This window comes from Acanthochromis polyacanthus, chromosome 5 (assembly GCF_021347895.1).
Source record: "Acanthochromis polyacanthus isolate Apoly-LR-REF ecotype Palm Island chromosome 5, KAUST_Apoly_ChrSc, whole genome shotgun sequence".
Lineage (NCBI taxonomy): Eukaryota > Metazoa > Chordata > Actinopteri > Pomacentridae > Acanthochromis > Acanthochromis polyacanthus.
The window spans coordinates 32,611,352-32,624,358 of NC_067117.1; the positions used below are offsets into that span (position 1 = coordinate 32,611,352).

Here is a 13,007-nt window from a genome sequence, read left to right on the forward strand (position 1 = left end):
CATTGTTTTTAAATACTAAGATAGAACACAGAAAGGGCATCATTTATGTTTATGTCTGTGCCTGTTGTTGTTCTGCTCAGAGTTGAATCTGTGGAGAAAACCTCCAACGTTGTGTCCAAATGGTTGATGTACTGTACCTTTCAAAAGTTCGGGGTCAATTTCATGTTTTCCACGAAAACTCACTTTTATTCATGTGCTAACATAATTGCACAAGGGTTTTCTAATAGTCAATTAGTCTTTCAACTAGGCATGGGCCGGTTACCGGTTTTAAGGTATACCACGGTATGAAAAAGTCAAGGTTTCAAAACCACTAAAATTTTCCGTCATACTGTTCCTGCGGTATGAGCGTTTTTTTTAATGTGACGTCTCATCAGGGAGAAAGTAGAGGTCTCTCACGCAGTGTGAAGCTGCAGCCTAAAGCACCCCTCCCCCCGCTCACCTGCGTTTGTTGTGAGTGACAAGCAGGCAGCTCTGCAGGCTGTGTGATGGCTGAAGGAGGCGAGCCCCCGGAACTTTTTCCACCGTCCAAGCGGACTAAGTCGGCTGTTTGGGAATACTTCGGCTACTGTAAAAAGCCAGACGGCCACGGCTTGGAGGAAGAAGGTCGCCCGACGTGCAAAACGTGCTTGAGGACAGTGGCAGCCCGAGGAGGCAATACATCGAATATGATAGCGCATCTACGGGAGCACCACCCATCACTGTATGCTAAATTAAAGGTGCTGTCTTGAAATGAACGAGCGTATTAGCGTCTGACATTAGTGAAATGAGCTTGTTACCGAGGCAGATATGGTAACTACCATATCTTATCTTTTCTTCATCTCTATCTTTTAGTAACTTTTTTTATATTTTAACTGAGGCAGATACGGTAACTAGCTTGCTAAGGATTTATCTTAGCATGCTAGTTACCATAACTGCCTTAGTAAAAAAAAAAAAAAGTTATCCACAACTTTTTTCTTTCATCAATCTTGATTGCTAAGATGGATAACAACAGCTAGTTTACTCTAACATTTTAGAGCTGCAATCATAATACCGTGAAACCGTGATATTTTTGCCTAAGGTTATCATACCGTCAGAATCTCATACCGGCCCATGCCTACTTTCAACCTGGACTGGCCCGAATAGGGGTTTCTGTGGATGTGGCGGAGATGGCCTGAATATTCGGATCCATTCATCTGGTCTCCCGGACGCAAATTTGCACACTGCCTTCTTTTGTCTACAGTTAAACTGTGGGATTCCTAAACAGCGGAGGTCTTCGGCATCTTGTCTTGTGTTTATGCAATGAAGTGAAGCGTGACGTCAGAGTCGGCAGCAACCCGGCCATTCGGGTGGTGTTTACAAACACGAATGGATGAGCCGAGATGAGCCAAACACGACAGGATGAGCCGAAGCAGGCCGAAGGCGAAGGGAAGAGACGAGCTCCGAATATTCCCATTTTCGTCTGGGGGGGGGAGGGGGTGATCACATAGACATATGTGTATATGTTTATGTGATTACAGGACGGGATGAGCCGATGTGGGCCGAAGGCGGAGGGAAGACAGGAACGCTGAATATTTGTTCCACCCGGTAATGTCCGACCTGAGGGGGCGAATATTTGGATACCAAAATTAATATTCGGATACCGCCGTAGCGAACGAATATTCGGATATTCGGGTCCAGCCCTACTTTCAACACCATTAGCTAACACAATGTAGCATTAGAACACAGGAGTGATGGTTGCTGGAAATGTTCCTCTGTACCCCTATGGAGATATTCCATTAAAAATCAGGACTAACACCAAAAACAGACTCTCAAACTGTTTATACAGAGAAGAAAAATGCGAAAGAGAAAACAGACGATTGTTGAATTATTTTTTTAAGGCATGTTTTAGTAAAATATCGAACTTAAATGTTAAAAGTCTTGAATATCAGTATATTTTGTTCTTGTCAGAATAGAACCAGAAAATACTGATTTGCAGTAATGAAGATTCATATAATGGATGTATAGAACTGTGTGACTGGAGAAGAAGGAAGCATGTCAATCATTTTTCAGGCTAATATACCTGTTTCCCCTCAAGTATAGGTTGTGAAATGTGAAGATATAAGGCTGTTCTTGTTTGCTTACGTGATAGTAAACTGAGTATGTTGGTTTTGCTGACGAAAACGGGGTGCTGTATGTGAGGTAACATTGGTTAGTAACCCTGCATCTCTGAGTTGGGCAGCTGTCATGAGGAATTATTGTTGGATTGCGAGGCAGCTGTTGGCTCTGTGTATGGCAGTGTGTGTTTGTTTGTGTTGCATGGTGACGTAGAAAGATAACCGTAGAAAAGTTTGGGCTGCAAGAAGCAGAGGTTTCCTGTGGGAGAAAATAACGCACCTCAGTGTTAGACCTTGTAGGTTTGTAGATCTTTTAAATGCCCACAAAGTTAACTATATGACACACTGATGGAGAGGGAAGCCTAATAAATATGATGCATGCTTTTTGGAATACACCAGTTATCCAAAAAGACAGCATTTGATTGTTTTTGTCCAGAAATAAAGCTGCAGTAACGTATAACAACCTTCCCCGACCCTGAAAGGCCAACCCCAACCCGACTTCATCTCTGGAGGTAAATGCTCTGCCACCTGCCACCTGCTGTCCTCGTTAAGATGCTTAATCCAAACCCAACATCTTTAGCAAAAGTGGCCTCGAGTGACTCTGAGCCACAGTCTGAGCCAACAGCAAACAAAAGGCCAGCATATATGGCTGTTTTCCAAAGAAAGGTTTCATGCGTCAGAAGTTATAAAACGACCAACATTCTGCAATCAGTGCAGGCAAAGCGGCATCCGCTGTTTGGAGCATCGAAATTCAGATTTTAAAAAGCTAAATGTCGTCAAGAAACTCACCCTGTGAAGTGAAACAAATTCTGAGTCACCCCACTAGCTCTAGTTACATGGTTTTGGCGAGTTCTGATGAAGCTTCTTAGCTGAAGAAATTAAAAAATATATTTTTTGTCTTTGTCATACTTGCCCTTTATTTCTTCAAAGGACATCATGCTGTCTGATTTGGGTAAATACGGGTCTGTAATATTTTCTACCCCTTTTAATGCCCGTTGTCAAAATACAGCATCCGCTTCCCCTGGTGCAAAACGTTGGTTTCCCAAGATTGGACTATATTAAGACCTCAGGTTCCCTAATAAATTTTTGGAATTGTGATTGATAGTCCGTTTCATTGGATTTCTTAATGTGTCTGACTATGAATATGAGGGCAAAAGCAAACTTATACATCTCCATAAAAATCCTGCAATTTTTTTTTTGTTTAGTTTAAAACTGGTGGGAGTGGTACATTTGGAAATATGTACAATATCTTTGGAAGAATGGTAATTTTTATAACATTGCTTCTGCCAATCAATGACAAAAGCAGGGGCATCCAATCTATTGATTAATTCAGATATTTCTTCCAGTAGGGGCTCATTATCCACCTTAGTGATTGAGGCTAAGTTGCATGTAATTTCTATTCCCAGATAGGTGAACTCTTCTACCACTTTAAATTGGGAAACTCTTCTCGATAGATTTTCCCTGTCTTTATCATCAAGCAGCAAAATGGGAGATTTGTCATTGTTAATTGTCTATCCCAAAATGTCACTGAATTCTTTTATCAACTTCAGCAGTGTAGGAATAGATTTATTTAGATGTGAAATAAACAGAATTACATCATCTTCATAGAGCGCTATCATGTTCTGTATGCGCAGGAATGAGAGAGGGACACAAATTTTAAACAAATTTGTTGATCGATAGTTGGCAGTGTAACGGATAAATTTGCTAAAACAAAGTCTAATTAAGCTAATTTTAACCTTTTGGCACTCACTGAAAAACTGACTTGGTTGATTTGACCAGAATCCATTAACCACTACAGAAGTCTTTGTCATGGTGCCCGTTGCTAGCTAAACCACCACATTGCTCTCTGCTTGCCAACACTAAAATGAAAATGTGCTTCCTCGGGTCTCTACGCAGCAAACAAACTGGAATCTTCCTTCTCTTTAAACGGTGCTACAGCTACGTTAGTCTGACATACGTCCTTATCGGTTAATGTATTTTTCAGTACAGATTAATTGATTAGCCATCAATCAGTAACATCCTGATGGACAACTCATCTTAATGGTTAGATATGAATAATTTATGATACAATAAGCATCTGTAAGGCCCCTAATTCTGATTAAATGTACCTACATGAAAATGAACAGCACCTAACATTAGTCTGAGCCCTGCATAAGGGCCTTTTAACACTGCTATATGATGTTTTGTTCACAAAATAATTATTAAGATTTATAACTGTCAATTAGCCGTGTTTGTCATTTGTTTCTTGTGTTGTTGTTCCCTGCTGATTTGTAATTTTGGTGAAGCTTTGCAGGAAAACATTGGGTTTAAGCCATTTAGTGTGCAATGGAATACTTCCAATCACCACTAAACAATTAACTGAACTTTTAATCAAAGTTGCTGTTTGAAATTAGTCAAAAAGGCTTGTAAAGGCTGCAGTTTATAATTTGAGTTTTATCTGTATTTTTAGTCTTTAGACTGTGACACCTGGATGGATGTAAAATTGATCTGGTCGCAGTTTTTAGCAGACCTCAGATGTTTTTTTTTTTGTCCTTAAACATGAGAAAGTTGTCTAAAATTACAGAAAGTTGTCCCAAACGACTTACAGATTGTCCACAAAAGCTGAAAATGACTCAAAACTGTCCAAAATTACACAGAAATGATCCAAAATTCCTCAGATTTGTCCAAAATGTCTTGAAATCTGTCTACATTTTGGTCTTTCAAACTATGACACCTGGATGGATATAAAAATTATCTGGTTGCAGGTTTTCATCCATTAAAAATGAGTCAAATGACATGAAAGTTGTCCAAAATTAAATGAAAATAGAATAGAATATAATAGGTCTTTATTGTTAGCACTCTCCACATAGCAGCATTAAAAAAAATCTATATAAGGCAATATTAATACACACTAAAATATATATATATATTGTAGAATGTCTGTTGGTATTTCAAATTCTTGCTGTCCTCATTGTTAAAATTAGTCAGTTTTATGGTTTTTAATGTAGTAATCCTCCATCATATGTTTTAAATCTATTTGTGAAATATCTGTCTGAAAAATTGCAGTTTTCTCAACTTGTCCTCTCAATTAGTTTTGGACTAAAAAAAACACCATACGGGGCTGTGAATTTACGGTTAGTGCTTCTACAGAAGTTTTAGGAAGTGAAACTGGTTGGCTTTCTGTCTAACCTGTTTTTAGAGCTTCAACGTATACTTAGATGGTTTTACGACCTAACAAGACTGAATGGTGTCAGGATTTACTGCAAGGTTTGTAGTTTTGTCCACAAAGAAAAGTCTTACATATGAAGAGGATGTAGTCACAGCTGAAATATGAATCTTGAGTTTAGTTGAAACACCTTCAGGTACAAAAACATAATCCCAGCTGAGGTTAGAATCTGATTTCTTGGACAGGAAATGTTTAAATCTGTCAAAGTTTGGTTGGTGTCAGTGTGCTGAATGTTGTCAGCGCAAATCCTGAGCTGTTATTGAATGTTTGTCTTGATGCTTGTGACTTCAGTTGCTTTTCTGTGTCCTGCAGATAGAGACATACATGTCACTGTAGCTGGTAACATGACTTAACTATTGCTCTAAATATACACCCTGCCTGACTGAATGTGCATTAGAAGATATAGCTGAAATGTTTATTATGAATTAGATTGCAGTTTTAAAACTTCTCTGTTGCCTGTTGGTGATAGATGTTTTTTTTCTACACTGCACATCATTTTATGTCATTTTCAGCTACAGAAGCTGATAGATTCACTTCTGAGATGATTTAAAACACTCACACGTAATGACATTTTTCAAGTAATATAGCATGAGTGGCCATAAAATATTAAATTGGTGTGTACATTGCGTGATAAAGTCTTTGTCATTTGCTGTATTTTTTCCCATACACATTTAGGTGTAATTTGAATCTATCACTCTGTTCAGACCTGCTCAGCTCAGTGCAGCAGCCGTCAGTGTTGTACTTAGTGTGATGGAGGGTTAATGTTTTCACTGATGATAAGGATGAGTGTATTTTAAATTCCCTGCACTTGCAAAGGGGAACATTGAGCATCTTTAAACGGACGAAACACTGAGTCACTCAGGATTTGTTGGTGGATCGAAGCTTCATATGCTGAGGAGGGCTGATGATGTTGGAGGGATGAAGGTGCAGAAACATGCAGATGATCAGCTGAAGAAGTCAGTTTGTTAATCGTTTCTTTGGGGTTGTCGATGTATAGCATTAATGCTAACATTGTGCTGGATGCATTTCTTTTAGTTTGGAAGGCCTGGAGATAAAAATGCAGCTCTTTATCAAACATGAAAGTTGCATAATATGCACTTTTGAAACCCATAATAAACTTTTTACTCTGGCTGTTTGTTGGCATTCCGACATTTTTTTAGTATTTAGACATCTTTAGCTCAAACAAGCAATCGAGTTTAACTGCAGTATTCACTTATTTATTTAAAATAGCTGCATTCTAATTGTAGTGGTTTTTTCTTTAAACAATCATGGAAGTCGACAGAGGTCTCTGGTTGAGTCATCCTGAAGACAAAGCTCAACTGATGAGAATACCTCATTTACATAAAGAAAAAGAAGCCTGTAATACGAGTAGTGTTGCTTTGTATACAGACACTATGAAAGTTTTGCAGTTTCTTGGTGTTAAAAACAACACCAAACCCTGCTTTATTAGTACAGATGTTTTAATTAGTCAGCAGTGTTTTGCTAAATGCAACTTTTCCGATGATTATCGTGCCACAGAAGGGCACGTTGTGTGTTTGCAGCTTTGTTTCCTTACAGAGATAATGGGTGTGTCAGCCACTTTTCATAGCCTCAAGTTATCAATGTGAATCCAGGCGCTGATGCCAAAAATCCATGGCTCATGATTAAGGCAGATGCAAGGAGCGAAATATGGAATTAAATTAATTTATGTAGCCGGCAATGAGGAAAAGCCCAAAGACGTCACAAAGCAAAGATGTTTAAAATCTGAACAGAAAACACATTCAACTTGACGAGACACATGTTGGCCTGAACAAAGAATCTAAAGAGCGACAGGTTAGCAAATACCCCAGATAATAAAAGCATGTCAAGCCCTTAAGTTTAAGTCAAACAAGTATGAGTCATGTTGTGCCAAACTAACTTTCTTCACTGTCACACTTTGATGAGGTAATCGGCTGTGAGCAACAATAGCTGTTTAATTTGGCTTTATACTTTTAGCAAACATCTACATGCAAATGTAGCACAAACACCGTAAACATTCCCATAGCTAGCAAGCTGCTAAAATCAGGCGATCGCAAGTTTGCAGATCAACAACACCCGTTATATTGATCAGCTGCCAGAATTTGGAGAAAGAGTGAAAGTGGGAGATTAAAATGTGCACTGAAGTTCTGCTGCATTCACTCCTGTTGTTTTATGGCTTGTTTTTGCCGTTCTCGACCACATGTAATTGACATTATCGACATATTTAGAGGTTTAATTGTCAAAGAAACATAGATGATTGATTCCATAGCACGTGATTCAGATGATAGCAGCCCATCATCCCGTCCATGCGCCCCAGTAGCTACCTCCTTAACCTTCTAGTATTCTCAGCAGGTGCCTCATCATCCATTCTGATCAGCGATAAACAGAAACTAACTTCTTGCACTCACGAATAATCTTAGCAAAATGAAGCTTTGTCACCTCTGATAAAGGCAGGGTGTATTTTAATCCAAACCACGATGCTTTTTAGATAATTTTGTTGCAGAAACTCAACCAGACACCAACTTAAATCATGAAAATTGAAGCATAATTGAAGCTCAAGATGGGATTTGAACTCAGTCTTGACTTATGGCTGCTACATCCTCTTTAGCCTCCGAACACAGACTTTTGTTTCTCTCTGTCATTGCAAGAAGTAAGTTTGCATAAGTTCTAGAAGGCGGAGGGGGTTCTTATCCGTCCGTATGTTTGAGAATGTGCAGTGATAACATCCAAATCAGATATCTGCTGCCTTCTTTAGCACAATAACGCCACGCACCAGGTGTAAAGTTGTGTTGATTTTGAATATGTTGCAGTCATATTTTACAGACAAAAGAAGTTGAATAAGTCGTGTTCTTTTCCACCTCCACCTCCCCAGCGGCAGAAATGCTGCTCAAATTTCGACCAGACGTGTTCAGGTTGTTTTGTTTGTGCTTTTTGCTGCAGCTTCAAACCAGATCTGTGCTGTCCTAGTTCTGCATTAGTATCTGACTTGCGTTTTTGAACACACTTGTAATTTACAACCTCATGTTTAGTTGAAAACAACACAAATAGAGAGTGCCCTTTTGATTACCAGAGCCAGAAAATAACAGAGTCCAGTAAGGCCGCACAGTAAACAGAGTTTACCTCGGCTCACCTGCATCTGCCGCCTCTCCTAAATGAATAACATCACTCATGAAACAGTTCTGGTCCTGACTCCTGCTGTGAATTTCACGGCTGTCCAGAGATTAATCATCACAGAAATATTTTGCAGTCAATGAAAATCTGCTATTTCAGTGTTGAATTACAAACTAATCTCAGCTGCCGGTTAATTAACATAATTTTACTAATTTTTCTGGGAATGTTTGCAGTGTGTTAGAATCTGCAGGCTAATTTCTCATCAATGTAGGCTCATTTTCCCTCACTGTTGTCTCATTTTTCCCTCACTGTTGGCTCATTTTTTCCTCACTGTAGGCTCATTTTTCCTCACTGTTGGCTCATTTTTCCACACTGTTGGCTCATTTTTCCACACTGTAGGCTCATTTTTCCTCACTGTTGGCTCACTTTTTTTCATTGTTGGCTCACTTTTTTTCATTGTTGGCTCATTTTTCCTCACTGTTGGCTCATTTTTCCTCACTGTTGGCTCATATTTTTCCTACTTGTTGGCTCATTTTTCCTACTTGTTGGCTCATTTTTCCACACTGTTGGCTCATTTTTCCACACTGTTGGCTCATTTTTCCTCACTGTTGACTCATCTCTCATCACTGTGGGCTCATTTCTTATCACTGTGTTCTCATTTCACATCACCGCGGGCTCATTTTCTATCACTATGGCTCATTTTTCCTCACTGTTGGCTCATTTTTCCACACTATTGGCTTATTTTTCCTCACTGTTGGCTCATTTTTCCTCACTGTTGGCTCATTTTTCCTCACTGTTGGCTGATGTTTCCTCACTGTTGGCTCATTTTTCCTCACTGTTGGCTCATTTTTCCTCAGTTTTTTTAAAATTTTTCCTCACTGTTGACTCATCTCTCATCACTGTGGGCTCATTTCTTATCACTGTGGGCTCATTTCTCATCACTGTGTTCTCATTTCTCATCACCGTGGGCTCATTTTCTATCACTATGGCTCATTTTTAATCACTGTGGCTCAGTTTCCATCACTGCAGACTCACCTTTGATTTAACATCCCTGGCACAACTGAAAATTCACATAAAAGTTTAAAGTTTTGATGATTCTTCCTGTTTTTACGAAATCTTACTACAGTTAATTACAACAGCGTCCGTTTTAAAATAAACAATAAAACTAAATGCTGCTTTTAACATCTGTACTGTAAAATGTCTTCTAGCAAAATCCTACCTTTGGGGAAAGTGTGTGCTTCATTCTTTGAGAGATTTCACTGCTTCCTACTTGGATTATTATTGTTATTATATTATATATAAGTAGTATTATTTGAAAGTATTTGAAGCATATTCCACTCTGTTGAGTCCATTTCTCTTTTTCTGTTTCATTTCTTCCAGCTGTGAGACGGTTTCATCGTCATTGTTTGTGCTCGTGTGCATTACTGGAAGTAATGTGAATTATGTCCTTTTCTGCTCACAGATGCAGTGAAGGGATAGAAGATGAAAATACTCAAGAAGGACAAGCAGCAGGTTGGTATTGTTGCCACACAAAAACACACAGACACAGGGAAAACCGGGCCGTTTCTAAAAGTCCTCACAGACACGACATGAAACATGATTTTAAGTGTATTTATCAGGCAAATGTTTGATATTTAATGCTTCTTCTGGTCTGCTGTTGTTCACACATAACTGGAGGCCTCTGTTGTAGCATCACACTGTGCATAATCATTATTTTAATATATTATTTTATTAAACAGGAGTTTGTGCATCTCTAATACTCACAGTTGTGTAATTTCATTTCCTGATTCAGAATTGAATTTAGGAAATCTGGCTTTAAAAGAAGCTGAATTGTGGCTGTTTACATTTAGATTTGCTCTGCAAGGTCAGACTTGGCGGCTTTTGTGTGTTTATTCTGGAACTGCTTGAAATTTTTAGTATTTCTATTTGGGTTTTTTTGCATATTCTTTGCATCTATTATGCATTTTGTCTGAAAACACAAGTTAGCTAGTTTTAGTTTCTCCCTTTTTTGACTATTTTTTTCTATTTGGTTATTGTTAAAGATTCACACAATAGAAGGGGAAAAAAGTTTTATGTACATAAACACTTTTTTTTTTTTTTTTTACCCAAAGTTGCACATTGCATCATTTGCTTTTGATGGACCTCAAATTATTTGAGTTATTTCTAACTCTAAAGCTGGTTTAATTTTTGAGTTTTTAGGACAATTTCTTTTAACCTTCTGAACGTCAGGTACTTTCTGGGCTTTTTCTTTTTGCTGCTGTAACATTTTTCATCACTCTGGGCTCATTTCTCATCACTCTAGTTTTCCTCACTGTAGTCTAATTTCTCATCACTATTGACTTATTTTTCCTCACTTTGGGATCATTTTCTCTGACTGTGGACTCATTTCTCATCGCTGCGGACTCGTTTCTCATCACTGCGGACTCGTTTCTCATCACTGTGGCTCATTTCTCATAATTTTGAACTCGTGTCTTATCACTGTTGGTTCATTTCTCATCACTGTTTGCTCATTTCACCTTACTGTGGGCTAATTTTTCATCATTGTGACTAATTTCTCATCACTGTGGGCTCATTTTTCATCACTGTGGACTCATTTTTCATCACTGTGGGCTCATTTCTCATTACTTTGGACTCATTTCTCATCACTGTGGGCTCATTTTCCTCAATTTTTCCTCACTATTGGCTGAGTTTTCATTACTGTGTGCTATTTTTTTCTCACTGTGACTAATTTCTCATCATTGTTGGCTCATTTTTCACCACTTCCGTATCGACTTATTGGCAGACTTTAGGATTCGAAGGGTTAAAATAATATTAATTCCATGTATCAGTAAGAAAAGAGCCACCTTCAAGTCCGTAACAGTCCTTCCAGCCAACATTCAGTGACCTGTACAGCGTTTTTCCAGGTGTTCTCTTGGAAAGTTTTTCCACCTTCTTGCTCATGGTGTTTATTTGCGGTTGGTAATATTCATGAGTTGAGCTGAGCAATGTGATGAGTCAGAGTTTCTCTAAGTGTGAGGTGACACAGCAGTCTCTCAGGCCTCCATACTGCAGTGACGGGGTGCCAGCATTCACTCCTTCCCATCGCTATCTGCTGCTTTTTTAGATTTCTATACATATGACAAATACTCTCAACCATTTCAAGCAAAAAGTAGCACAAAAACTGAAAAGGCTCATTCTTATAAGCACATATTTCCTAAAATAGTCTAAAATATATATATATATAAAAAAAGGAAACAATTTGTGACCTTACCAACTGGTGAATGAAGGTGACTTGAAGCAGTTTTTAGTGTCTTTACAAAGCTTCCCTGTGTGTTTTCTGTTGCAGACAGAAACAAACCCCACAAAGAATGCTTATCTAACACACTTTCCCTCCTCCTAACAAACGACACATTTGTACAAACGGAGCACATGATTTTTTTTTTTTTATTATTTCTGTTCTCCGGTCTGGTGTGTGTTTGTGTGACTTGACAGACTTTTGCACTTGTGACAGTTGGTGGGATTTTAAAAAAGATTTAATGCGCTGAAAATTTGGGTTTTCCACAGCTGGTGCATTCCCAGGTTGGTAAGGTTGAATCAGCACCTTGAAAAAACTGGTCTCAGTGAAGTTTGATGCTGAATCTTTTTGAGGTTTTTGGTTCTTCCTGTTCGGTCGGCATTCCTTTAGGGTCGGCTCATAGCATTGTTCTATTTCTGGCAGCGGTGGCGGCTAATTTTAGCATTCAGACAACGTAGGGATTTGTGTTGTTGGAGACGTGGTGTTTAACCCCAAGCAGATGGCTCATTTTTCATCACTGTGGGATCATTTTTCATCAATTTGGGCTCATTTTTTATCTTTAAATTTTTTAGTTTTTACTAAATCTGGTTCGAGTAAACACTTAAATTTTTTAGCAAATCTTGAAAATATTATTTTGTGCAGCACAAAAAAAAGTTTCAACACCATAAATTCGAACAGGCACTGACTTTGTCTGATAAATGTTACCAACAATGTAAAAATGGTGGCTCTAAACACTGTAGATATTTTCTGCTACGTTTTGAATATGTTTCTGTATTTGACTGAACAGCATGAAGTTTAGCCAAAAAGAAAGCCTAAAGTTTTGTTTCATGACTGTTGATCACTGTTGAGTCCTTGATGTCTTCACGATTGCACCAAGTAGCTCAGAGTTTTTTTGTTTTGACAGAATACGGTTACTGAAAGTAATTTATTTTTGGCAAATTTTTAAATAAAACATGTAAAATACAGTGATTTTGATGAAATATTGCATTTTAAAGCTTAAATTTGGCCAATTACCCCAGAAAAACTAAAAATTTCACCTGATAAATTCAAGTATCTGTTAAAGAAAATAATGTATAATGGGCCAAATTTTAAACAAAATGCGTAGAATGAAGTAATTTTGAAGAAATACCGTGATTTGAATCTTCCATTTGATTAATTTTGTAGGCAAAAGTAAAAATCACTATATTTTATGTTAGAAGTCAGTATAATCCATCCATCCATCCTCTATACACCGCTTTATCCTCACTAGGGTCGTGGGGGATGCTGGAGTCTATCCCAGCCGACTCGGCCGAAGGCAGGGGACACCCTGGACAGGTCAACAGTCTGTCACAGGGCTACACATACAGAC

At 38.4% G+C, this 13,007-nt stretch overlaps 1 protein-coding gene across 5 annotated transcripts in view; it reads left to right on the top strand.

The window, feature by feature from the left end:
• The window catches only part of chd6 (chromodomain helicase DNA binding protein 6), a 165,950-nt gene that overhangs the window by 22,774 nt on the left and 130,169 nt on the right, over nt 1–13,007 (top strand). For all 5 annotated transcript variants that reach the window (XM_051948134.1, XM_051948133.1, XM_022204996.2 and 2 more), the window contains exon 2: nt 9,848–9,897. In XM_051948134.1, the coding sequence (XP_051804094.1) occupies nt 9,868–9,897 (30 nt within the window). In that variant the 5' untranslated portion in view covers nt 9,848–9,867. The remainder of the gene's footprint in view (nt 1–9,847; nt 9,898–13,007) is intronic.